We start from the raw sequence: 27,939 nt of genomic DNA on the forward strand, positions 1-27,939 counted from the left end.
TCTTCTTTATCCAACTTCCACCTTCAGGCATCCTATATCAACTCTCTGTCCTACAGCGCCCTCTGGCTACAGTAACAGGACACAACAAAGTTAGTGCAATAATTCTTACACCGGTTTTGTGATCTTTTAAATGTATTAGCTTGTAAGCTGTAAAAGTGTCTCATTATATGAAATGAACAGTGTTGTTTCAGACTTTTTGTATTTTATTTGTTGATGGGCATGAATTTGGTTTTCCTGCTGTGTATCACCAGTCCTACGCCCATATTACTCTATTGGTCTTTCCTTGTAAATGCATGTTGTAACAACCGGAAAGGTAAACACCGGTAGTCACTCATGGTAACGCCCACCCAGCCAGTGATTCGCTGTTAGTTGGCACCTCCATTCAAATGTAAATAAATAAGCCTGATATAAAAAAGCTGTCCGTTCCATATCCACTTTGCATTAAGTCGAAAGTGCAGCTAACTAATGCATAATGTTAGTTAATGTTTAACCTAATGTATAATGTAAACAGCTGCACATCTACAGTCTCCGTCCAAAAGAGAAAAACAGGGAAGAGACAAGGATGGAAAAAGTTCTTCTGATCATCATCGCTCTTTCAGGCAAGAGTTTTATATATTTTTATTTAAAATACTGCATGTTGTTCCATTACCAATTTTTAGCACTTTCTATTTTGGTTTCCCTCTGACAATTATTTAAGTTGTTTAATTTACAGTTTAACTTTAATGTAATTTGGAGAAGTTGGTTCAGTAATTGATATTGAATCTAATCAAAATGTCTGTGTCTCTACAGGGCTGAGCGCTGTCTCCTCACATGCTGAACGTCAGTACCATTTTGTTTCTGAAGCAAAGACCATGTCTGAAGCACAGAGATACTGCAGAGAGAAACACACAGACCTGGCCACTGTAGACAGCATGGAGGTTGTGGAGCTCCTGAACAACATGGCAGGCCAATACAACCAAGTGAGGTCACTTTTCTCTGTCTTTCCTTTCAAAGCTATTATGAATATTAGGTAGTTATAATAGTATATAGGTTCAAACGTTTTTAAAGCTTTGCCTACATAAAACACTAATGCTACGTTCACACCGGACGCGATGCGAATATTCGCTTCGCTCTAATCGCTCCTATCGCATCGCTCTAAACGCTGGAGTTTCACCGCGGCTGCCAGCTGTGTTTACTCGCATCATTCAAACAAGACGCGCTGGCTCGGGAGCTACAACTACAACAAATGAACATATTTTACCGTGATTAAATTGTAATACACGTTTCTAAATGATGCCGAAGTAACAACATACTGATACCGGTTAGTAAAAACCATGAATTAATGCTTTGACAAGTCTGCAGACAAGACGGCAGGCGAAAAACCTTTTAAAATGCTTGTTTTCTGAATGAAGATCGGGTCGACCAGGCTAAGCTAACGTTGTATATGCTCATTCCACACTCATAACAACGGCCTACAGACATAAATAAAGCAGCGACTGTATTCGCCATGAATTGTACTTGTTTAACTTTTGTCCAGTTTCTGAACAGATATGAGGAGCTGTGAGCTCTGTGTGCTAACTGCTAACAGCTAACGGCTGATGTTGTGTGGTTGAACGTCAGTGACGGCAGGCTGAGATCCTCACCGCTGATTGGCTTCCGCGAGAACGCGTCACGTGAATTTGACGCTCGAGTTGAAAAAATTGAACTCTCGCGTTTAACGCGGCACCGTTCAATCGCCTCAATCGCGTGATTCGCGCCGCGTCCACCGCTTCATGCGCACCGTCGGAGCGAATTCGCGTCTGTCCGCGTCTCTGCATTGACTTTACATGTAATCGCGCCGCCCCCAAACATCGCATCGCGTCCGGTGTGAACGCAGCATTATAACTTAACTGTAGTGCAAAATGTCCCTCTTAAATGTAGTAGAGTATGAAGTGTTTTTAGTATAAACCTCCCCTGTTGTATTTCACCAGACAGAGTTTTACTCTGAGGAGTGAGGGTAACAAAAGGAGGACATTTTGTATTAGAAAGACCTTAATACATCAGGATTAATTCTTTATTAACACAATGAATGTTGCTTTCAGTCAGCCTGGATAGGGCTGTACGATGACCGGGACAGCTGGAAGTGGTCGATGTCAGACCCAAGCTTCTACGAACCGGGGAAGATCGAGTTCAAACAATGGGGGTCTGGAGAACCAGGCGCCTGGCACCATGAACAATGCACATTTGTTAATTCTGGTGGAACATGGGGTGATCAGGATTGTAATCACCCCCTCAGGGTGGTCTGCTTTGATGTCACAGGTAAGAATATAAACTTCAAGTTAAAGGGGACCTATCATGCAAAATGCACTTTTGTACGTCTTTTATACATGAATATGTGTCCCCGGTGTTCCAGGGAACTCACCAAGTGTCAGAAAACACAACCCTCTCTATTTTCCTCCATACCCAAATCTCTAAAAAAGGGGCTGCAACGGATCTGATAAAAACTGCTCCAGATTTGAACACTGTCCTGACGTCAGGACGGTGGCGCTACGGCTATTGGGCCAACTCCACCAATCAGGAGGAGACAGCCACGGCCATTGCCGTTCGAAAGCGCTGGAGACGCTGTAGTACATATGCCAGGCCTGTAGATGGTGCTGTTCTCACAGAATCTGGCCTTGCAAAAACAGAGCTAAAAAATGTCAAATTGAGCAAAATGAGGCATGGCTAAAATGCATGATCTGTTTGGTATTTTGAAAAAAAAAAGTATAAATATGCCTTATATAGGTATGGTCCTACACTATATTATTCAAATATAGCATGATAGGTCCACTTTAAGTCTTTGGCGATTAAACCCCTATCCTGAAATCGTATATCTAAAGGGGGAAATGCAGCCGTGAGCATATAGGGAACCCCCCAGGGTCTAGACACTGGCGATGATGCTGAAGATCTGGATTTGATGAGGAGATGGGATGAAGAGGAGATGTGATGAGGTCTTTGGATTAGCTCTCCTGGCACTGGATATGATGAAAGGAGGTGGATGGGGAGGAGGCTGGCGGCAGCATGAAAACCTGAAATCACAGCTGACTGCAGGAGAGAGGAGAACCATTTTAAAGTTTGGCTGCAGCACGGTGATTGGCTGCTGGAGAATGAGGTGAAATGTAATAGGTTAAAGAGAACGCCTGTGATGAGCTGATTATATGCAGCTGCGGAGTGAATGTATATACACCCAGTCTTCCTGAAAGAACTTGCACTGAGCTTCATTTAAATCTTGAGAAAAAAAAGATAAATAACACAAATTTAAATTGCTCCACAAATAATAAATAAACACATTAGCCATATTACCGTGGGAAATGGGGACACAGCAAATAAATGCTGCCATCACATCGAAGTTAGAGGCCATTGCATATTTAAAACCAGTGCCAAATATGTAAAATCTGTAAAGTTTTTTTAAAACTACAGTAACAAACTCTCAATGGCCACCAATCTGCAGATCACACACATCAATTTGACAAAAGATGTAACAAATATGTTTACACTGCCGACAGTCATTATTTTAAACAGTATGAACAAATTTAACGCAGAATGCTTGCTCATTAATTTGTTTCCCTCGACCACGATGGTTGCGATCGTATGGTCAGATCCTGGGGTGGACCGGTCATTGATGATGGCGATATTCATGTCCTTTTGAAGCACATTAAATAATAGGTTAGCGCATAAGAGATAATGAATTAGGTAATTGCATACTTTTTAAACTGTCACTCTAGCGAATTCAGAGCCATTATTACCAGCTGCTAAAGCGACGCTAGTATTGTTTTCACCTATTGAGTCTGCATGTGTGTTATTATGGCAATGTGGTCCTGAAGACACACAGAGGTGGTTTTGAGTACTTTGCCTAGTGTTTAAATGTATGTGGACAGATTTTGTCAAACACAACCGTGCAAGTTTTAGTGTACCTTCTCATCTTTTTAGCAGGTTCCATACACTCTTTGAACTAGTTAAGTGAAGAGCAGAAGCCACTTTTCAAATTTTACACAATCCTTTTCCCATGCCATTGCTGTCAACACCTATCCATGCTGAACGTTGCTAAGATATTATTGATTGGGGTGTGGCCAAAAGTGCAATATGCTTCAAAATGTAACTGACAGAGAGCAGTGCTTTTGTCCTGTACATGGATTTTATTTTATTTCAAGATTTTTAATTACTTCGCTAAACTCCTTGAAAAGGTCCTCTTCTTTTTCTCCAAGGTACACAACAAGGCAGCGGATGGCTATAGTTCTCTGCATACTTCAATTGTATTGTGCTATTTTTGAAAAAGGAAAAAAAGAGAAATTACCTAAATTAATATATTCTGAATGGGTGACTGCCAACAACTTGCATTTCAATGACAACTCTAAATAACGATCCTACCTCAAGAAGCATGTCCTTGATCTGCTTCACCAATCATTTTTTTTAATAAAAAGTTATATCACAATAGTAACCAAAGTATTTTTACACTCACAGTAGCCTCTACTACTTTGTACCCTCTCACAGAACTAGTCACAGTTCAAAGGCTGCTAATTTTGGTCAAACAGCAATTTGCCTATACAGTGCAAAGTTAAGGCTATCTACTGTATTTGAATGACAAAAGATGACACTCACCTTAACATGTCCTTTGTGTAGTATTTCTATTTGTCTTAACTGTCGGAACTTGTCCAGGCATGTTAAGTAGGAGTGGACTTGAAATCCTTAACTCAAGGTGTAGAACAATTAAGTTATCAAGCCAATTGCATTACTTACTACAACTTGAATTTAGTTTTAAGTCAATTAACGCAGAAATCCGAGTTTAATTAAGTTGATGTAATTAACACAACTTATAAATTAATGTTTGCAACTTAAAATGTTTATCTAAATCAATTCATTGAAATTGGTATCTTGCAACCATGCATTTAATTAAGTGGTGGTAAAAGGTCCCCTGAATGACTTTTTAGAGTGTATCCACTTTGCATTTTACCTAATATTTAATGTCCACTGCTCAGTGGCGGCGCCAGATATTTTCTTTGGGGGATGCTGTGGGGTAGCTTGATGTTTCATAGAGGGTGCTCAAACATTTAGGGTTTCCCCATTAATGTCCCGGGCGCTACAATTTAATTTTCTATTGCAAAACTCCCCACAAGCACGTACACAGTGTACCCGCGACTGTTACAATGAAGGCTCAATAATCAGTTCACCGCATATAGGTTTAAGCAGGGGTAAAGTGCTATTTTTTTACAAGTGGGGGCGGACCTAACATCCTCTAGGGGGGTTCGGGGGCATGGTCCCCCGGGAAGATTTTTTTTTTAATATTGAAATTAAATGCATCAATCTGGTGCACTTTGAGAGCAACATTAAGAGATCTCATCTCTCAACACCCATACAGTATGAAACAGACCTGTAAACAGATTTTCAATTTCTTTATGGATATTTTACAAATCACTCCCCTTTTAAACTGTATTCTTGTTTTACTGTCATAAAGTATTTCATACCTTTTTTTCATTTATGCTCTTATTTTTTTTATACCTATAATGATCATATAAACGTGTGCCTCAGAAATACTTATTTAAATTAATCGTGACCAAACCGTTTTGAGACCCACTGAGATAACTTAGACTAAAGTTAACTATCTAAACACTGAGAGAGTCCTTTACTTCACCTGAGCTGAGGTTATCTGAGACTCTCAGTCTGACAGGAGAAAGTTGATAGGTTCCATATTCACTTTACATTTTACCTATTATATAATGTCAACAGCTGCACATCTAGTCTCAGACCGAAAGAGAAGAACAGGGAAGACACAATGATGGAAAAAGTTCTTCTGATCATCATCGCTCTTTCAGGTAATTATTATTTGTATTTAAGATATGTTATCCCATTAGCAATTTTTAGTACTTTCTATTTTGGTTTCCCTCTGACAATTACTTAATTTATTTAATTTACAGTTTACATTTCATGTAATTTGGAGAAGTTGGTTCAGTAATTGATATTGAATCTAATCAAAATGTCTGTGTCTCTACAGGGCTGAGCGCTGTCTCCTCACATGCTGAACGTCAGTACCATTTTGTTTATGAAGCAAAGACCATGTCTGAAGCACAGAGATACTGCAGAGAGAAACACACAGACCTGGCCACTGTAAACAGCGATGGAGGTTGTGAAGCTCCTGAACAACATGGCAGGCCAATACAACCAAGTGAGGTCACTCTTCTCTGTCTTTCATTTCAAAACTATTATGAATATTAGGTAGTTATAATAGTATATAGGTTCAAACGTTTTTGGATGAAAATGCATGGCTTCTCTACACAGAAGGTGAGCCTTGATCATCGTTTGCCCCAACTCAACACTAGGTTTCTAGCAGGGCACAGTATTGGTCAAATTATTAAGTAAACATTGCTTCCAACGAACCATTTTTGCTACCTAAACTGAACCTGTTCCACACCTATGTAGATGTCTTGGGCTCGTCCGGGATTTGAACCCGGGACCTCTCGCACCCAAAGCGAGAATCATACCCCTAGACCAACGAGCCATGACAAAAGTCAATTTTTTCTGTCTTCCGCACGATAGTCTGCTTAAATGACATCGCAAAACACTTTTCCATGAATTGCACTATGCCTCAATGAACACAGCTTGGATGAAAAAGCATGGCTTCTCTACACAGAAGATGAGCCTTGATAATTTTTTGCCCCAACCCAACACTAGGTTTCTAGCAAGGCACAGTATTGGTCAAATTATTAAATACACACTGCTTCCAACGAACAATTTTTGATACCTAAACTAAACCTGTTCCACACCTATGTAGATGTCTTGGGCTCGTCCTGGATTTGAACCCGGGACCTCTCGCACCCTAAGCGCGAATCATACCCCTAGACCAGTGGTTCTCAAATGGGGGTACGCGGACCCCTAGGGGTACGTTGGAGTACTGCAGGGGGTACGTGAGATTTATTTGATGTTAATGAAAAAAAACAACATAAGTAATGCATTTAAACAAACTACTAATAGTAGATTCATTACTTCATTCAAAAGTTTACAGTAATTCTGGATAATAAAATGGGAAAAATAAATGGGGTGCTCTCTTTTCCTCTCTCTCTCCTGACAGCCCGTCAGTCTCGTGCAGCTCGCTGAACCTGTAATAAGCCGACAGTAAAGAATACATATATTTATAACTAGTTTAGCTTGTTCCAGAGTAGATAAACTAGCTAAGTGTGTTAGGTCTAACTCTTAGTGTATTTTGCTCTGCTCACCGGTCCGTCACAGCGGGGGAGCTGTGATCCGGAAGAGCTGCGTGTTTTCCGTCAGAAGCAGCTGATCTGATCTCGGATCTCTCTCTCTCGCGTCCGGTTATACTTCACTCGCGTTTATGTCCAAATCTATCAGATCTAGCTAGTTCTAGTTAATGATATGACTGCCTGCTTATCAAAGGACCTAAACAATAAGCGTTGCTTGGCAACGGCGTACACCGCAAAGTATAGCGCAGCATAGAGTGCCACAATCATAAATCTATCGATTACATTTATGATTAGAAAATTATAAAAGTAGGGTAGACATGTGGAGATTATCCGGCTGAACAAAACGTGATCCATCTCTTAATTGTGTGTCAACCACAGACCTTATTTTGAGCTATTTTCAAAAATTCTATGGAGAAATCCCATTGCTTTTTTGTCGAAGGAACCCATGCGCAGCTTACTTCCGGGTTTTAGGACGCGTCACTGTGGCACTCTATTATTCATATGTTTATATGAGGGGTCAAAATCCCATGCTCATAAAATGCTCATATATGTGTTTCTCTTCATTCCCCACGCCTCAAAATAAATAAATAAATATACCAATTTTAGGAAAAGTAACGAAGTTTGAGCAGTGTGGGTTTTATATTAACAGAGTTACACATAATTCAAAACGCGAAGTGTAATAACTGCAGTTTGCCTCATGATCCTCAGTGAAGCACAAGCCCATGTTTCTCACTAAATTGTAAGTACAACTTATTAAAAAGATCAGTTCAAGGCAACCAATGTTGTCTTAGTGTTATTGCATGATGTTGAAATTGGTTTGCCATGAATTTATTGATGGATTGTAAACATTTGAAATGTAGCATTTAAGTGTTTCTCAGTTACAAGGTTGTTGTTTTAATAAATCAGACACCGATGGTGCAGCGCTGTACTCTCCCTCTTTATATAGGCTTTTCTTCCACATTGTTTCTGCGCTGATCAGGGGGTACTTGGCTGAATTTCTTTTTCAAAGTGGGTACATTATTGAAAAAAGTTTGAGAACCACTGCCCTAGACCAACGAGCCATGACAAAAGGCAATTGTTCTGTCTTCCGCACAATAGCCTGCTTAAATGACAATGCAAAACACTTTTCCACGAATTGCACTTTGTCCTCAATGAACACAGGTTGGATACAAATTGATGGCTTCTCTACACAGAAGATGAGCCTTGATCATCGTTTGCCCCAACTCAACACTAGGTTTCTAGCAGGGCACAGTATTGGTCAAATTATTAAGTAAACATTGCTTCCAACGAACCATTTTTGCTACCTAAACTGAACCTGTTCCACACCTATGTAGACATCTTGGGCTCGTCCGGAATTTGAACCCGGGACCTCTCGCACCCAAAGAGAGAATCATACCCCAAGACCAACGAGCCATAACAAAAGGCTACTTTTTGGTCTTACCAAGGATAGCCTGCTTAAATGACAATGCAAAACACTTTTCTATTAATTGCACTATGCCTTGGATGAAAATGCATGGCTTCTCTAAAGCGAGAATCATGCCCCTTGGCAGCTGCTTGAATTCTCAGCAAAATGTATTCCACCAACGAGGAAGAAACGTTACTTCCTTAATGTAGAGATCTTCTAATTTGGTTAGGATGCATCACACTTAAGCTGAACATACACAGCTTCCTGTTGACAGGCTCAGATGGTCATACATTAGGCTCTGATCAAGCGCATGGTTTTAGTGTAGCCTACATAAGATAAAGAACTACTCGGCATCCATTCAGAGTCTGGACTGGGATGAGGGAAATGGGAGATGCGTAGTTAAAGATATCTCTGCATGTGGGTTTTGAAATAAGGTGGCTATTTTACAATGTTCCCACAATAAATAACTTTTTCATGTGCAATAGGCATTTCCAGTCTTCTCAGCAGGAACTCAGGCTTGAAACCTACTTTTATTTACCTTTCCTTAAGTACCTTGGTCCAAGGTATCAATTTTAGCAAACAATGGCAACCTATTCTCCTCATGCTGTGCTTACAGAGAGGTGTAGCAAAGTACAACTGTACACTAACATGTTTTTTTTAAGAAAACAAATGTCTTTATTTTCTTTATTGAACTGAAAATAAATGTTTACGTAAATAAACTGCTTTCATTTGTAAGGCTTCTTAAAGTACTAACTAAAGTCTTATTTAAGTGTTGATTATATTTCACATCCTTAATCCAAATGTGCAAAGTAACTAAAGGTACAAAATAAACGTAGTGGAGTATAAGTACACAATTTACCTCTGAATCGTAGTGGAGTAGAAGTATAAAGAAGCAAAACAATTTGAAATACTCAACTTAGATACACTCAAAAGTGTAATTAAGTACAGTGCTTGAGTAAATGTACTTTGTTACTTCCCACCTTTGACAAGTTATGAGTACTTCTTCCACCTCTGCATACAACAACATATATTTGGTGTCAATGCACCATTAACCTTGATGCAAACCGCCGTATAACTCAAAAAAGAAGAAGAAGAAAATACATTTATCAAAATGTGTCGGTGATGTTAACGGAAACCCTGCAGAGTGAGACCTCTTCTCACGGTCCGCCTCCTCTTTGCTCAATGTTTTAGGAAACGTGGCCTTACCTTACCGCAGCATCACTGTTGTGGATGAATGATAAACACCCAGCGGTTCTTCCACCTCTTCCAGCCCGTGTCTCAGCTACAGCACACAGCCCGCTTCTGAACCATGTCTGAGACGGAGCAGATCCCGGAGGCCGTCGCTGCCGTCCTGGAGGCCCTGAACAACACAGACTCCAACGGAACCGAGCAGGCTCTCAACGCGACGGCTAAATTCGTGGCGAGTCCGGAGGGCACCGCGCTGGCGTACGGCAGCCTGGTGTTCATGGCTCTGCTGCCCATCTACTTCGGAGCCCTGCGGTCCGTCACTTGCTCCAAATCAAAGGTAACTTCTTCCGGCAGCAGCGATGGAGAATCTCGATGTTTTAACCCGGTGTCTCTTCAGTCAGCCGTTGGCCTCAACCGGTTGGCTGGTGAAAAGCTAACGGCTGGCTAACGGCTTATTTCAAATCGTCTTCAAATTGTATTCGTTGAACTGAACGTTGATAAAAGCCGAGGTTAGAGCTAAATAAAGCCTGAAAACGGGGATTAATTGATATGACAAAATAGCAGAAATAAGGTAGAACTAACGTCACAGCTGTAAAGTAGAATCAGCACCACAAGGCCTGAAACACAACACAAATAATCAACAGGTTGAAATAATAACCGTTAAAATGCTAACAGCTGTGACGTTAGTTCTACCTTAATTCTGCTATTTTTGTATTCAAATTAATCACTATGTTGAGGCTTTATTAAGCTGTAGCCTCGGCTTCTATCAGTGTTTAGTTCGAGGAATACTGTTTTAAAATAAAGTAAAATTAACACCACAAGGCCCAAAACACAACAAAAATGTAACAACAGGTTGAAATAAAACCAAAGACTGATAAAAGCCAAGGCAACAGCTAAATAAAGCCTCAAAACAGTGCTTCATTCTAATAAAAAATAGCAGAATTAAGGTAGAACTATCGTCACAGCTGTTAACATTTGAACGGTTAATATTTCAACCTGTTGCTTATTTGTTGTTCTGTTTGGGGCATTGTGTTATACTTGTGTTTAACTGTACTTAAGTACAAATTTGAGATACTTGTACTTTACTTGAATATTTCAATTGTGTGCTTCTTTGAACGTCTTATACCTATGGGCTCAGAACAGTCTCATAATACACACATGCACACAGAAGGATTCACACTTGTATTTCATGATCCGCAAAAGGACTCACACTTGTATTTCCGGATCCACACTTGTGTTTTTCAATGCACACACAAATGTGTTCCGTTTCATATACATGTAAATAAAATCCAAATACAGAAAAAAGTTTTACATATGTATTTTTGATCCTCACATATTTGTTTTCCGTTTAAAACCGCTGCACCTACAAACACAAACCGCTTTCTGTGCATGGATCGCTGTGCATTCGTGTGTGGGTTTTTTGAGACTCCCCTGACGGTCACCCGATTCGTACTTGTAATTTTTTCTATCTATAGCCAATCAGATGTCTCCTCAATTCTAAGCCAATCACATGAGCGCGCCCCCACGAGGGTAGATTTCTTGCGTTCATGACGTAGCGCTTCATGTACGCATTTTGCGCTGTCCGGAGCTGACAGGTCCATGGAGCCTGCCTGCAGGCGCTAATCTCAGGACACTTCCACTCTCAGTACATTGCCACTTTCCGAGCAAGAAATGCACGCAAATACAAGCCTTTATATTATTAAGGTACAGTGCCACTTTCCGAACCATTAATGAATGCTTGTGTACATAAAAACGGCAGGCAAAACCGTTTTAAATGTGTGTTTCCTGTATGGCAAATACAGCTGCTTTATTTATGTCTGTATGAAGTTGTTGTGAGTGTGGAGGGAGCAGCTACAGGTTAGCTTAGCCTAATCGATCAGTGCACTACGAAGCCAGTGCTAGACAGTGAACTGTCAACGGGGGGAGCCCCGCCGGTCATTATCGGCCGATATTCACTCTTAATAGTTTGATCGGTGCTCTCTATAAAGGCCAATCAGGAGAGCTGGATCTGATCGATATGGACATAAACGCGAGTGAAGTTTTAGCGAGCTGCATGAGAAACTGACGGGCTGTCAGGAGAGAGGGAGGGAGAGAGGAAAAAAGATGATCCTTTTACTCCCGTGTTATTAGCCATATCCGGTCATAGTCCGGTAATTACCTGCTAACGGAAACTCTGCTACACAATTCTTCTTCTTCTTCTTCTTCTTCTTATTGAAACATGACCGGTAAGTTTCAAATTTGTCCGGTAAAATAAATTCTGTCCGCGGAAACCGTGCTCCGGACAGCGCAAAATGCGTATATGAAGTGTCATGAACGCAATAAATCATACCCTCGTGGGGACCCGCTCATGTGATTGGCTTAGAATGAAGGAGACATCTGATTGGCTATAGATAGAACAAATTACAAGTACGAATCGGGTGGCCGTCAGGGGAGTCTCAAAAAACCCACACACGAATGCACAGCGATCCATGCACAGAAAGCGGTTTGTGTTTGTAGGTTCAGGGGATTTAAACGGAAAACAAATATGTGAGGATCAAAAATACATATGTAAAACTTTTTTCTGTATTTGGATTTTATTTACATGTATATGAAACGGAACACATTTGTGTGTGCATTGAAAAACACAAGTGTGGATCTGGAAATACAAGTGTGAATCCTTCTGTGTGCATGTGTGTATTATGAGACTGTTCTGAGCCCATATATACCCCACTACAATTCAGAGGTAAATGTTGTACTTTTACTCCCCTCAAGTCTTAAATCAGACTTTAGTTCCACCTGGAGTAAATTCACAAGCTACCCTGCAGTAGCCTATACAAAGTCATTACAACTAGCTGCACCTCTACCAGCTTTGATGACACTTTAATGATCAATAATTATAAAACATATCATATATATTATTCTGAAATGGACCAATCTAACAGAGTATTCCTACACTCTGGTACTTCTACTTTTACTGGAGTAGAAGATCTGATAACTTCTTCCACCTCAGCTTGTTGTGTTTATTTTACTTTTTTTTAAAGGGCCAAGAATAGAAGTAGCTTGTGATATTACTCCAGGTATAACTAAAGTCTTATTTAAGTGTTGATTATATTTTGCATCATTAATCCCAATCTGCAAAGTACCTAAAAAAAGATATGAAATAAATGTATTGGAGTAAAATTACACAATTTACCTCTGAATTGTAGTGGAGTAGAAGTACAAAGTAGATACACAAGTAAAGTACTAGAATCTCAAAATTGTACTTAAGTAGTGTACTTGTGTAAATGTACTTGGTAACTTTAGACCACTGCAAATTAAATACCGATAAATGTGTAAAAAATAAAGACATGCTAGAATGTAGCTGAGCAATTATACAGTTGTGTGTGTGTGACGTGTACAAGAATTATTTGCACTCTTTTTTTCTTTTTTTTGCGGACATGCGCAGTTTAGCCTGTTAGCTTTAGGTTAAAGAACTCCCACATCCTCTTTGCTGCTGGTGGTTTCACTGTGAGATGACTGGCAGGTTCTGTGCGTCTGACGGATCAGTCATGATGTAATACAGGCCTGTTGATAGGCTTACACTGAGCACAGTGGCATGTAGAGTCACATTTTAAGAAAAAGCAGAAACCATTAAAACCCATATGTTCTCATGTTTTCTGAGGTATTATCCCAGGTGTGGTTTCAAGATTCAAGGCTTTATTGTCATTTGCACATTAGCTACGGTGTAGATATGGCAATGAAAAATATTGGTCACAGGCTCCTCCAACAGTGCAACACATATATATATATATATATGTGTGTTGCACTGTTGGAGGAGCCTGTGGCCAATATTTTTCCACATATAATATGTGGAATATATTTCCACATATAATATTTTTTATATATATATATATAATATTTTTTATATATATATATATATATATATGACATAGAACAAATAAAACCGATAAAATATTGCAAGAGAATGTTTTGAGATGTGTAGCTGGGCTTGAATCCGGCTCCTGAACTCCTTTCTTCTTCTCCTCTCTTCATTCTCCCTGTGTCTATTCCCTGGCAAACCTCTCTCTAATGAATTAAAATAAATGAATTAAAACCGTTTTCCTCTCAGATTTCAACAATGATAGTTTTGCTTCCTGTTGGGTTGATTTGAATTATTGGGGCCTTGCTTTCAGTCCTCCTCTTTGTTGCCGAACTGATCCCTCTCTCTTTCCTGTCTGTCTGTGCACATCTGTCTGTCAATCCATTCTGTCTGTGTGTCTGTAGGAGCTCGGAGAAAATGAGTACGATTCTGGGTTCAGAGTGAGTATAAGAGCCGCTGAGAGCACCAAATACACACGGCACTAACACATCAGTTAATAACACTGGAGCTGTTGAACAGTGGGTGACTGATAATGAGGAGTCCCCTCAGTGCCTTGCTACATTCAAATGGCAGACAGTAACACATCACAATAAGGTTTTTTTTCTACATGTATGTGGCAACAATCTGTTATTTTCGCAATAGAGTGGTGCAGTGATGACATTATTGTAGGCCGACCCGGAAGCTAGCATCACAAGGGCTAGCAATGGGATTTTGGAATATTGTTAAAAAATAAGATCTGTGGCAAACAAACGTTTATGATTCTTACATGTCCCTAGAAGTCAAAACTACAGCACGGTCACATGACTGCTCCACTTAACTCAAGGCGACACCATTTGATTTGTTTTATTATTACAGAAAATAAGCTCTGTTGCCAAGAAACGTTTATGTTACTTAAATGGATAATCTCTGCATAATAACACCACATCTCACTTTTTGTCGAGAGAACAAGGGCTATGCTAACCTTACGGTACGGCCTACAAAAATACTTTGTCCCTGCAGCAATCCATATACAACATACAGAATTCACCAGTGATTTGAGTGAAAGAATCATCGACATGGAGCCCTTTTTAATGCAGCGACACAAATGCATTTTCTCCTTCTGGCCTCGTCTCCTTCCCATCATTTTGCCTTGTAAATCTTCCTTCCTCCCTTACCTTCCTTCCTTTCCTCTCTTCTGTCCCACTTTCTCTCTCGGGGGAGTAGATGGAGGAGAATATAGATGGAGGGGACTATAGATGGAGGGGACTCAGGCTTCTCTCTCAGGGACTTCTGTCAGACTCTCTATCCGTTTGTGTCTTTGCTAACAGCAGTATGAGTGTAGCAGGAGGATTACATGGGAGAGTTTCACCTGAGCTTCAGTTTCAACTAGCAGTTGAATTTACGTAATTCTTTCAAATGTAATGTGTACAGCGACATCATCAGCAAGTGTCTTACCTAAGAACAAAAACATATTTAAAGAGGCCCTTTTGTGCTTTTTGGGTTTTCCATTTCCTGTAGTTCGTTATATAGGTTTTTGTGCAAGGTAATGGTCTGCAAAGGCTACAATTCCTGTGTTCCCTCCAGAGGGAGTTTCTTTCCTATACTCCTGACCAATCATAACAGAGCCGGCCAGCTAACCAATCAGAGCAGACTGGGCTCTGGTTTCAGACAGGGTGAAAAGAGGTGCTGCAGCACAGGCAGTATGAGAAAAATAAAGAGCTTTTTGAACATTAAAGCATGGAGACATGTCGCAGTAGAGACACTACATACTGATATACACCTGAACATCAGCAGGAGAGGACTCTTTAAAGTAGAGACACTACATACTGATATACACCTGAACATCAGCAGGAGAGAACTCTTTAAAGTAGAGACACTACATACTGATATACACCTGAACATCAGCAGGAGAGGACTCTTTAAAGTAGAGACACTACATACTGATATACACCTGAACATCAGCAGGAGAGGACTCTTTAAAGTAGAGACACTACATACTGATATACACCTGAACATCAGCAGGAGAGGACTCTTTAAAGTAGAGACACTACATACTGATATACACCTGAACATCAGCAGGAGAGGACTCTTTAAAGTAGAGACACTACATACTGATATACACCTGAACATCAGCAGGAGAGGACTCTTTAAAGTAGAGACACTACATACTGATATACACCTGAACATCAGCAGGAGAGGACTCTTTAAAGTAGAGACACTACATACTGATATACACCTGAACATCAGCAGGAGAGGACTCTTTAAAGTAGAGACACTACATACTGATATACACCTGAACATCAGCAGGAGAGGACTCTTTAAAGTAGAGACACTACATACTGATATACACCTGAACATCAGCAGGAGAGGACTCTTTAAAGTAGAGACACTACATACTGATATACACCTGAACATCAGCAGGAGAGGACTCTTTAAAGTAGAGACACTACATACTGATATACACCTGAACATCAGCAGGAGAGGACTCTTTAAAGTAGAGACACTACATACTGATATACACCTGAAAATAAGCAGAAATTGAGAATTTTGTTTTAAGGAATGCATTTGTTTTTTTAGGCTGAATGAGGACATAACACTTAGGAAAATATTTTTTAAAGTACACAAATAAAGCTATGAATGTAAAAAGTTGACATTCGGTTCCACCCTACAGTATAGTGTTTATTTTGGTGCTCCGAGGTTGTACATGTGAGCAGCTGGTTGTAGAAACAGAAGGATGCTTTTTATTTTCTGGTCCTCTAAGTTTGTATAGAGAATGTGTTGTGGGTCCATTGGAAAGGAGGGTGCATGTTTGTATCATGCTCCTTCAACCTTAATTGTTTGTTTCAAAATCAATGGGATTCTGTGGGACTAGAAACAGTGAAATCTAGCTAGTTAACTTCAGCTAACTTTATACGAGCGGCAACATGGATCGATTTTTAGTGAAGTTACCTAAAGTGAAAGAGAAGACCGCGTCTGGCAGAAAACGTCAGCTTTCTTTTGAAATAAAAGTTATGGCTCATCGGACATTTATGAGAGCAAATCCCTAATGTCCGAGCCGCCTTGTAACCCCTCCCCCCGCCCTGGCGCGAGCGAGGAAATGTGATTGGCGGCTATTTCATTTGAACGGGACGGCGCATTCGGACTCAAGTACACGGAAGGAATGAGGTATTTGCGGTCTACAATGACAGAAGAGACTGTCAAGTTTGGCTGTACTCAGCATTGAATCAAAACGCACTAAAGCTTTAGATCTGAATAAGTTTGTGAGGCGTTTTGCTGAACAAGATCGCCGCATTCAGCTGTAATAGACATGTCAACTTGATGCTCTGCTCACGGATGACTCGATGAGCATAAAAAACTGTTAAGATGATGACCTTACGTGTGTAAATATTTTTTTTTCTTTGTGGGGGTCTGCCCCCAAAAACCAGTTTTAAGTCCTGAGAAAGTCAAATAAGACGTTGTGTAAAACTACACTGCCCAGCCAAAAAAAAGTAACCACTTTGATTTAACTAGGCCAGTAGGTAAGGGCATTCCACTAGATAATAATACCCCTGCATTATAGCAACAACAATAATAATAATAGCAATAATAATTGGGAGGGGGCGCGCGGCTGTTATGTTCTCTGAGGGGAGGCTCACCTTCCCACACTTTGAAAACCCCTGCTCTAATGTATAATAACTACTTTAATCGTATTTAAGTTTGTGTTGTAGTTGCTTTATCACTATTTAAATGTGTGTTTCTTGGTTTAACTAACTTAAATGTTGTTTGCATTGTTTTGATTGAACTAGTTGTCCCTTGCATTAACACTGAATGCAGCACACCCCTCCATTGCTTCCCCTTTCCCCTTTATTTATCTCTGTTTCTCTCTCTCTCCTCCCAGAATGCATCGGACATGCCTGAAACGATCACCAGTCGAGACGCCGCAAGGTTTCCCATCATCGCCAGCTGCACTCTGTTCGGGCTCTACCTGTTCTTTAAGGTAACACAGGGTTTCCTCAGCCCACCTGCAGGGGTTTCACGTTTGGAGGTTTCGGATAAATGCATGAAATATCTCAAATTCCTACAAAAGACAGCAGTGATGCAACCTGAAAGAAACATTTGGAGAGAAGTGTTTAGCTGATTAAAATGTTAGCATAGACTAGAAGTAGTATATACTTCAGTATGCTAGTACATACTCTAGTATAGTAGTAATTATTTTAGTATAGTAGGGCTGAAAACTAGTTAGAAGCCTAATTCATAACGTCTAAATGCTGCACAGGATTTTTTTATTTTCTATTTATTGAGTTTAAACCTTGTATTTTCTGCATTCATATTTGGCTAATGTATGAATTAATTAAAATACATTTTATTATACTATTTGTAAAATTAGTTTCCAGTGCCCAGGTGTTAATTAACACATTAATTTACAATGTAAAAAAAACCTTACATTTACATGCCAAGTACATTTTATTGATTTATTAAATAATTTAAATTATGAATGATTAAGAAGCGATGCTCTGATTGGCTGACAGCATTTTAATCGATGATTGATTCATGCAGTTCATCCACCTAACCAATGTTTGTGTACAGTAAACAATTCTCCAGCTTTTACTGCTTAGCATTTGTCGGCTCAAACACCAAACCAAACACAGTTTCCCAAACAATAAATGACAATATCCCACCAGCTACTCTAATCTGAATTACAACTGATGTTTGGGAGTTAAATATTTCCACAAATCTCAAACAATTCCTCAGTCATGCGTTCATGAAAAAAAGGAAACCTGCAAAAAACGCGAGCCAGCCTAAGACAATAAAAAAACAGCAGCCCTCACATGCATACGATTAATAACAGAACGATTGAAAGAAAAAGTAATGTCTTCCACACTCAGTTGAATGTGTTCTGGCGCAGGTATTTTCTCAAGAGTACATCAACATGCTGCTGTCCATCTACTTCTTTGGCCTGGGCGTGCTGGCTCTGTCTCACATCATGAGGTAAAGCAACACACACACACATGCATACTAGATGTTGTGATTAATGACAAATAGAAGCACAGAAAGTCATTTAAACATTTGGATGATTTATGATTTCTTCCTGTTTGTGTGTCAGCCCTCTGATGTCCAGGATCTTTCCAGCTTCTTTCCCTAACAAACAGTTCCAGCTGCTCTTCACTCAGGGCTCCGAAGAGGCCAAAGAAGGTGAGACCTGCTGAATAAACACTCGATACCAAAGTGTTTAAGGATGTTAATAGAGCACTCATTTATCATTTCATCTTATACTGATGATCAGGAATCTATGATTTGTTTAATTACTTTGATTCCACTGTGATTAAATAACTGGTTCACCCAACCGACAAAACCGAGACAGGATGCTTCCTAGGGATGCACCGATGTACGATACCAAATGTTTTGCTGTTGATTGAGGATTTTTTCAGTTGACGTGAAGGATATGCTGATATTACGAGTCGGCTACCAATAGTAAACTCTTGAATTTAAACAGGGATAGTGGTAGCTTAGTAAAAATAGTGTTTATTTCATAATAATCCAGAGAAAAACTTTTCAACCTGTCTCGGTAAGATTATTTTTTTGGATTCAAGTCTGACCAAAGCTCCACATATCTCTCCGTCTCTCTACAGAAATAGTCAACTATGAGTTTGACACCAAGAACCTGCTGTGCCTGATCATCAGCAGCGTGGTGGGAGTCTGGTACCTGCTCAAAAAGGTAACCTTTAAAGAGTTCATATGGAAATCAAAGATGAAATAGCAGCAGCTGTTATTGTTGGTGACACTCCTGAGTCCTGAAGAGCTGCACAATGTGTGGCAGCACTGTTTTACTACCATCATCCTCTTATTATCTATGTCATTGTATAGTGTTCAAACAATCGTTGTGACTTTATTTGTAATATTTTACTAGTTTCAACATTCCAATTTTTGTCTATCCCTTGTAAAGCACTATAAAGTGCTTTTAACTTTTTTTAAATGCAGTTAATCCCTGTTGCTATGCCAGTAGGCAGGGCAAGTGTATTTATATCGCACACTTCAACACAAGGCAATTCAAAGTGTTTTATAAAAACAAAAGCATTAGATCATAGTGAAAAGCAGAGGTAAAGACTTTATCCTCGACTTTAAAAGATGGGTTGCCGTTTTCTTGGATTTTTTTGATACAATCCACTTTCCTGGCGTTAGATCATCAAGAAAGATAATAGTTTATCATTGCAGCTCAAACACATCTAACCTGTGTGTGTGTGTTGTTGCATCGCAGCACTGGATAGCCAACAACCTGTTTGGCCTGGCGTTCGCTCTGAACGGAGTGGAGCTGCTCCACCTGAACAACGTCAGCACCGGCTGCATCCTGCTGGGGGGGCTCTTCGTCTACGACGTGTTCTGGGTGAGATTACCTTCCTCACAGACATTCACTCACAATCTAAATGTACTAAAAAAACACTAGACTTAAATCACTCTAAATAACAGCATTTAAGTTTAGTCACAAGATGAGTGCTCCTATTCTGATCCTTTTCAGCTCATATTTGTGTTTTGGGCCTCTTACATTTACAGTCATACTCTAACTCTTTAAATGACTAAAAACTAAGTGCTCTGATTGGCTGACAGCAACAGCAAGTAGAGGCTTCTTGTCTTAGCTCCTCCCACCATGTTTTCCATTCATTAGTGCTCTACTTGCACAGAAAGTACTTTATAGTTTCATCTCCCACTCGGTTGAGTTTTATCTGCAAACTTCAATTGGAGAAGAAGCCTTTAAACAAAACTAAAATTGTACATCATTTGTCTTTTTCAATTTCTTTCTTTGTCCCCAGGTGTTTGGGACCAACGTCATGGTAACAGTTGCCAAGTCCTTTGAAGCACCAATCAAATGTGAGTATGTGAAGTTGTTCTGAATACCTGCCCGAATATCTCGGAGTACATGAGTCACCGCCTCAGTGCTCACGCTGCTGTGGGTATTTTGAGCTCACAGTGGTCACAACCGGTCTGAGACCTTTCCTCACAACAAAAAGCTCATTTCAGACAATGTTTTTAGTTATAAAGTTGTATTTCTCTCTCTTTCTCCCCCAGTGGTGTTTCCTCAGGATCTACTGGAGAGAGGACTTGATGCCAGTAACTTTGCCATGCTGGGTCTCGGGGACATCGTCATCCCAGGAATCTTCATCGCTCTGCTGCTGCGCTTCGACGTCAGGTAACACCAACTCTCCTCATCTTCTCCTTCTTTTGCTTCTGCTGCTTCTTCTCTTATTCAAACGTTCTCTTTCTTCCTGCAGCCTGAAGAAGCAAAGCAAGACGTATTTCTACTCCAGTTTCCTGGCCTACATCTTCGGACTGGGCCTCACCATCTTCGTCATGCACACCTTCAAACACGCACAGGTATGAGGGAAGGGGTCAGAGGTCATGCACTATTGAAAAAAGTACATTGTTTTATTATTTTCGGCATAGAAAAGCATCTTAAGCTTAATCTAAACCACTTGCTGGGATGTTGATGCTCTTCAAAGTGTAATCCATGAAATGAAAACAATATTTTCAAGGTTATTTGTTTTTAAATGTCTCATAACATGGTATTAAAGTTTCCTTACAGACATTTTCCCCCTTTCAAACAAATAGCCCCTGCTATAAAAAAGCTTCAGGAACTAGAAGCTGCAATTAATAAAATGTTCCTTATTAAAAAAGTAATTGACACATCAGAATTGAATAATACACAAAGCTGTGTAATAAAAATGCATAACCAGCTTAAAAAGCAAAAACAAATGAGGTGTTTTTATTCAGCTTAATCATTTGTACACTCTCTACATGTGTATCTGCTCTTCAGACATTGAACTTTGTTTAATCTATTTACACTGTGACTTGTTTACCAAGTGAAGTTTCTATTTGACTATAAAGCAACATTCAACGCTACAAAACCCATTTGACTGACCCATTATGTGTGTGTGTGTGTGTGTGTGTGTGTAGCCCGCTCTGCTGTACCTGGTCCCGGCCTGCATCGGCTTCCCCTGCCTCGTAGCGCTGGTCAAAGGAGAGCTCACGGAGTTGTTCAGGTGAGTTACCGTGGCAACCACATATCCAGGGTGGTCATTTGATGTTTGTAGGAGATCAGTCTCACTGATTCAGTTTGGGAGACGTTTGAATCGTGCTGAGACTGATTCAAAGAGATTAGACTGAAGCCATTGGTACATAAACCCCACAGCAGTTCATTGTGCTATATAACAGGTTAGCGGAATTTTTCATTTCATTTCAAACCTTTATTTAACCAGATTGGTCCCATTGAGATCATATATCTCTTTTTCAAGGGAGACCTGCAGCATATAGGTTCCACATGAAACATAAAACAATAAAGGACATCATACATATAATAACTGGGTATTTAGTCTAAACTTTGTTTGTACCGTTGTTCATATTATCTGATGATGGTAAACATGTCCTAAAATATCAAAAAATGTAGGCGTTTGCATTTCTTGGTTTAAGTTCTAAAACATTAGGCGCTTTCACACCGCAGTACTTTTCCCACAAAGGTTCATCAGAACTTAGTTCATGAGAACTCTTTAGTTCTCATGAACTAAGTACAGATCGCGTTCACACCGGAATAAGTCCCTGAGGGAGGATTAGGCAAATGAAGCCGCTGACGTCACTTCTTCTTCTTCTGGTTTGGGTTTACTGGCAGGCAGCAAACAACTTCACGGCGTATACTGCCACCCGGAGTCCCCGGCCGGAAGTCCCCGGAGTTGAGGACTGGCTTCAGTAGAAGCTGCTGGGACTCCCAGCAGCTTCTACTGAAGCCTTCCGAGTAAATCGCCAGAACGCCGACACCTCCTCATCTCCACCGCTCCCATGTTTTCTTTTGTGTTGCCATAAGTTAGTCTCTCTGCGTTTCTGTGCTGGGCTAATGCTAATGCTAATAATGCTAATGCGAGGATAATAAAATGGCGGCTTCACAAAACTTTTTGGGAGTTTTACGGGGCGTGGTTTGCAATCCGCCCAGCCAATCAGACATAGGAACCTTTTTCTCCCACGAAAGTCCCTGCTCTCTAGCAGGGACGGGAAACTGACGGAAAGGGGGTAAAAAGGTTCTCATTAACTAATTTTTGTTCCGGCTCTTTTTGGTGTGAACGCGACATTTCGGAACTAAAGTGGGAAAAGTACTGCGGTGTGAAAGCGCCTATTTACATCTATAACTGTGTTCAAATCTCAAAGCTGGTTGGAGTGAAACCTTTTTGAATCCTCATTAAAAAATAAAATAAACTGAAATGCCTAAATAACTAAAACTATCAAAATACAGAATGACATTTTTGCAAAATCTCTCCCTTCCGAAAATAAACCTATGAAGCGTTGCATCATTCCATGTTTCGGAGCTTGCCAAGTTCAGACAGTAGATCATAAAGCTGTCTGTCTTCATCTTTGAGTGACAGCTCATCTCTAGCCTGATTTAATTTCCCAAATCCTCGTCCAGTCCCTCCTCGTCCTCCTCGGCTCCCTTTCTACTCTTTCCTTTTTGATCTCTTCATCTTCTCTGCTTCCTCACTCCCTCCTCTCCTCGTTCTCCTCCTTTCCCCTTCTCTTGTCCTCTACTTTATCCTCCATCACTCACATTTCTCAGATACAAATAGTAGTTGTAATTAACTTTAACTAAGATAAAAAGACTTACCACATTCTCTCTTTCTTTCTCTTTCTCTCCTCCCCCTTTTCACCTTTCTTTACCTTTCTTTTCTTTTATATATTTTTTTACTATTTTTCTTTCTTGTCTTATCCTCTTTTTACCACCTATATTTGTCATTCTTATTTTCTCCGCCATGTCTCTCTTCTCCTCTCCCATCCTCTCCTCTCCCATCCTCTCCTCTCCCATCCTCTCCTCTCCCATCCTCTCCTCTCCTCTCCTCTCCCATCCTCTCCTCTCCTCTCCTCTCCCATCCTCTCCTCTCCTCTCCCATCCTCTCCTCTCCTCTCCCATCCTCTCCTCTCCCATCCTCTCCTCTCCCATCCTCCCCTCTCCTCCTCTCCTCTCCCATCCTCTCCCATCCTCTCCTCTCCCATCCTCTCCCCATCCTCTCCCATCCTCTCCCATCCTCTCCTCTCCCATCCTCTCCTCCCATCCTCTCCTCTCCCATCCTCTCCTCCTCTCCCATCCTCTCCTCTCCTCTCTTCTCCTCTCCTCTCCCCTCCCATCCTCTCCTCTCTTCTCCTCTCCCATCCTCTCCTCTCCTCTCCTCTCCCATCCTCCCCTCTCCTCTCCTCCCCCCTGGTTAGCTTTGAGTCTTCAGAGGAGGTCCTCCCTGCCTCCCCCCGCCTCACCTCCTTCCCGACCGTCAGCGGCTCCCCTGCCAGCCTGGCTAGCTCCATGGACGCTGTCTCTATGCTGACACACTCCTCCCCTCGTCGCCGCCGGTTACAGCCCAACTCCATGTAGAGGCCCCGCCCCCTTCTCTTTTTACTCTCCCCTCCCCTTCCTGTCTCACCTGGGCAGGTAAACAGGATTATAACGAGCGCTGCCATCAATCCATCCGTCTGTCTATCGCTCTTTAACTGCAGACCATCACTCCATTATTCAATAAGGACAATATTATATCAATATCAGCTTTGAAGTTATTGTTAAATAGTTTTAATTTATGCAAAAATATGTTTTAAATAATACATTTTCAGTTACAGATCATTTGTTTTATTTGTTTATTCCTCTGATGTACTGTATTGTATCACCAATAAGTTAGTTAATATTAAAGGGTACAACAATGTCAATTATATGTTTGAATTAGGGTATGCAAGTTAATTCTTAAAGTATTATTGTTTTCATTTAATTCAGGATTCTGAGAAAAAATAATTCTGACTTTATTCTCAAAACTCAAACATTTAGTTTACTTGTGGTCGGATCTAAAAAATAAAAAATATATAAAAATGTGTCCCTAATCCTCTTCCATATAAACCAAACAAGGTCATCTTTTTGTAAAGTCCCTAGAATACCATTTGTAGGCTGGGACTTCAGCTTCACGATATTTAATGTTACCAAATATTGCGTTTTACTGCAACTTGCATATTGCGCTAGTCCATATTACCGTGTTAATATATTTGCAATTAATTGTGCAGCCAACATGCTGACGGCTCCATAAGTGAACTCTGTGTTGACTCAGATTCAATCCCCACTGTTGTGTTGCCTTTTTAGCGTGATTTAGTTTTTTAGTGTTAGTAAAACAAGATAAGGATGAGATATCCTGGGTGCTGTTATTACAGGTCAGGCCCATATGGATGACTTTACTCTGAGCTGTGTTCCTCTGTCTTCTGTACAGTTATGAGGAGACCGTTCCCGAGGACACAGAGGCTAAAGAAGACGACGAAACAGAGAAGAAGGACCAATAGCATCCATCGCTTCCCCCCCCCCCCCCACCCACCACCCGCCCTCCTCAAACACTTCTCATCCAGCCTGCTGACGCCACATTTCAACGAAGCCCCTCCCCCTCCCGCTTCTCCAGCTTCCTGTTTGTCGCCGGGCAGGGATCTCAACAGGGGGCTCTCACGTAGCCAGCGTTGTTCGTGTCTGGTCTCCGTGGTAACGGCTGCTGTCGTGCGAGCGACGGTGGTGTTTGTAATTTAAAGGTTGTTTCGTTGCGACAGCTCAGACTCTGTGCCTGCCATGTTTCCTCTGTCTGTCTCTCAGCTGCACGCACACAGGGAACACACACATCCTCTGCGGCTTTCCCCCCAAAAACACACACACACACACACACGAGTGTTTTAATGTACGTTTAATAATATGCATGTGAAAGCAGACGCAGCGTCACCAGATCTGATCCGCTTGTGTGTTTGCAGCTCGTTGGCTCAGACCAGGAAACCAGTAAACTTCCACTGTTTGAAAGAGCGTATAATGCCGCCTCAAAAGTGGGAAAATCCCACGGTCAAACAAGTGCTTCTGTCTTTTGTTTCAAAGCCTCAAACAAAGAGCCACGATTCTTATTCTTTTGAATAAGGTACCTGAGCTTGAATATTCCACCATGTCACTTCTCAAACTCCTGATTTCCTGTCGATCGTCCCGCGGTGGTTCTTTGTCTCTGGGTCTCTTCTCTTCTCTGGTTTAATTCGGCGCCGGGTCGCCGCTCATTCTGCCTTCTGCTTCCTCACATCTGTGTTTCCCGTTTTGTTTTATTGTGTTTTTTTTTTGTTAAAGGCCAGAATTTTAAGATGGGTAGCATTTTGTTTCTGATTGTATACAGTGAGTTGCTCATGTTGTCAAAGCTGTACTGTACATCCACCTGACCTTTAAACTGACTGTACCAGATGCATGTAAGGAAATGAATCCTGCTTATCATCAGGCATGTGGCGCTAAAATGTCCTCAAATTTAAATCTGCGGTGACCATTTCAAGCAGTAAGTCATATTCAGTCAGAGGTCAGACATTGTGTATGATACAGTGTTCTTTTTTTAACTTTTTTTACACTTTTATCACAGGAAATACTTTTTTTTGTCATCAAATCTCATGTTTAGATCTAAACCAACACTGTAAGAACATACATCTTTGAAACACCTCACAAATGTATATTTTCATTTTTATTTCATTTTTTTAGAAGCTTCAGTAATTTAACAACTGGTAGCTTTTAACAAGCATTACAAGCTGTAGTCTTTAAGATTGACCTTTTCTTGTTTTTCTTCCAGTCAGTGTTTTCAGAATGTTTAAATACTACAAGATGTGAAGATTAAATGAAAATGAATTGGCTTAAAATCACTGTTATTTCTATTTAATCCGTAACTGTTCTACATGAAGTGTGGGATTGTTTTACATCATGCACTCTTCATGGAGCTGTTCATTTAGATCTTACATTTAGCTACAAATCACTCGGCTCTTTTTTTTTGTGTATTAGTTCGGTTTCTTCAGAGTTCACTTCATTACTACAGGTGAGAATTTACCTGCCTGGTTAAACTAAAGTTGAGTCAAATATTTTTTACATCTGTTTTCAGTCTTAAAGTTCTGGCCTGTGAGATGAATGTGAGGAGTAAAGGGAGGAGGAGGAAGTCTGAACCTCCTCTGCTGAATATTAACGGTCCTCATTCTCAGATCTTATTGGTGGAGAGGCTGCGAGGGGCGGGGCCCTGTTGTTTCCTCGTCCAATAGGCTGTTTGAATGAGCCGAGGAGACAGGAGCGTTTGTGTTTTTTTCCCACAAGCATTCTCACTCTTGATAAGTAAACTAAATAATCTGGGTTTACGGACTGTTGGTCCAAACCATTAATGCCATTAATTCAATAATCAAATGTTTTCTACAATGATACCAACTTCTTTGTTACAACCTTGTTTTAGAAAGCCGATAAATGATTGATCAGTTACAAAAAATGGTTATCGCACAGTTGACATTTCGTTAAAAACCATTTGTAGGATGTGATAAAGATTGCTTGACTGAAAAAAGTAGTGAATGAATTGACCAAAAGAGTCAACAGTGTGCAGATGTTTGCCCCTTAGATGTATTCTCATACACACCTGTCTTCATACAGATGTTCAAGTGTCTCTGCTGTGTGATTTGAATTGTAAGATGCCAAAAATGTCCAAATCTATTGCTTATAGTCAGATTTTTTTATCTCACAATAGACGAGTTAAAAAAAGAATGTTCCAAATTAAACCAGCCAATCATGAGAGATCCTAAATATTCGGTGTATGTTTCAAAAAGAAATGCGAACAACATTTCCCAAAATGCATTGTACACCTTAACATTTATTTTCTTTAATTGGTTTTGAGTCTTTTGTTTTTTTTAAGTCAGAATTTCACAATAAAGTTCTGAATTTTGTCAGAAGACTTTTGAGAATAGTCAGAATACTGAGATGTAATTATTCTGACTCTCTTCAAGATATTAACCATCAGAAAACTCAATTTTTACTTTTTAAAATTAGTTATTTTTTAATTACTTTTTATTCATTTAGAGGGTTTTTTTCTAAATGAAAACATGTCTCTCCTCTAGGACACACCATGTGTTGCTCACATTTTGAAAATGTAGAGCAGCTCTCTGGGTTTGTGGATGCTTGAGAAAAGCTTCTCTGATTGGACTGTTCAGCCGCCATCATTATTCTCAATGTTATCAATGTTGTTGCTTTATGAAAAAGATGCTCAGTTTTTTGTATTTCGATGTAAAACAGGAAAATAAATGGAAGTATGATGCCCACATTCAGCTCAGTGACGTTCAGTAGCCCCTCATAATTTTAAATGTAATGCACCTGAAATGTTTTCTGTTTTTATTTCTCTTTCTCTGGTTGCATTTGTGCAGGAAGTCATTTTACGGCCCTGACTGTATATCTATTTCATTTGCAATAAACGTTTTGGTGTTTTGATCACCGTATAGAGAAGCATCACTCTGAGTCAGTGTGTTTTTTTTGGATGCAGCTCTTTCTAGGTATATTATGA

General features: G+C 40.3%; 2 protein-coding genes and 2 non-coding genes across 5 annotated transcripts in view; 2 read left to right on the forward strand and 2 right to left on the reverse strand.

Moving 5' to 3' along the window:
- The window catches only part of LOC117478575, a 33,727-nt gene extending 29,061 nt beyond the window's left edge, over positions 1-4,666 (forward strand). Inside the window, exons 7-10 of the mRNA XM_034125580.1 lie at positions 505-599; positions 790-959; positions 2,061-2,296; positions 4,654-4,666. Of these exons, the coding sequence (XP_033981471.1) occupies positions 505-599; positions 790-959; positions 2,061-2,296; positions 4,654-4,666 (514 nt within the window). The remainder of the gene's footprint in view (positions 1-504; positions 600-789; positions 960-2,060; positions 2,297-4,653) is intronic.
- A 1,752-nt stretch (positions 4,667-6,418) lies between these two features.
- On the reverse strand, positions 6,419-6,490 carry trnap-ugg. Its single transcript has one exon. It is a non-coding gene; the product is annotated as a tRNA-Pro (tRNA).
- A 2,041-nt stretch (positions 6,491-8,531) lies between these two features.
- trnap-ugg lies at positions 8,532-8,603 on the reverse strand. Its single transcript has one exon. It is a non-coding gene; the product is annotated as a tRNA-Pro (tRNA).
- Positions 8,604-9,767: 1,164 nt separating this feature from the next.
- hm13 (histocompatibility (minor) 13) lies at positions 9,768-27,887 on the forward strand. Of its 2 annotated transcripts, none has more exons than XM_034125535.1 (11): positions 9,768-10,120; positions 17,478-17,576; positions 18,486-18,568; positions 18,684-18,772; positions 19,210-19,295; positions 19,836-19,961; positions 20,386-20,443; positions 20,642-20,762; positions 20,845-20,947; positions 21,527-21,612; positions 24,847-27,887. In XM_034125535.1, the coding sequence occupies exons 1-11, from the start codon at positions 9,905-9,907 to the stop codon at positions 24,914-24,916; spliced, it is 1,137 nt and encodes a 378-aa protein (XP_033981426.1). In that variant the 5' UTR covers positions 9,768-9,904; the 3' UTR covers positions 24,917-27,887. The 2 variants fall into 2 exon arrangements, with proteins under 2 accessions (XP_033981426.1, XP_033981427.1); XM_034125536.1 differs by lacking the exon at positions 9,768-10,120 and adding an exon at positions 14,042-14,061.
- Positions 27,888-27,939: the final 52 nt, after the last annotated feature.

Source organism: Trematomus bernacchii, unplaced genomic scaffold (genome assembly GCF_902827165.1).
Source record: "Trematomus bernacchii unplaced genomic scaffold, fTreBer1.1, whole genome shotgun sequence".
NCBI classification, from domain to species: Eukaryota; Metazoa; Chordata; class Actinopteri; order Perciformes; family Nototheniidae; genus Trematomus; species Trematomus bernacchii.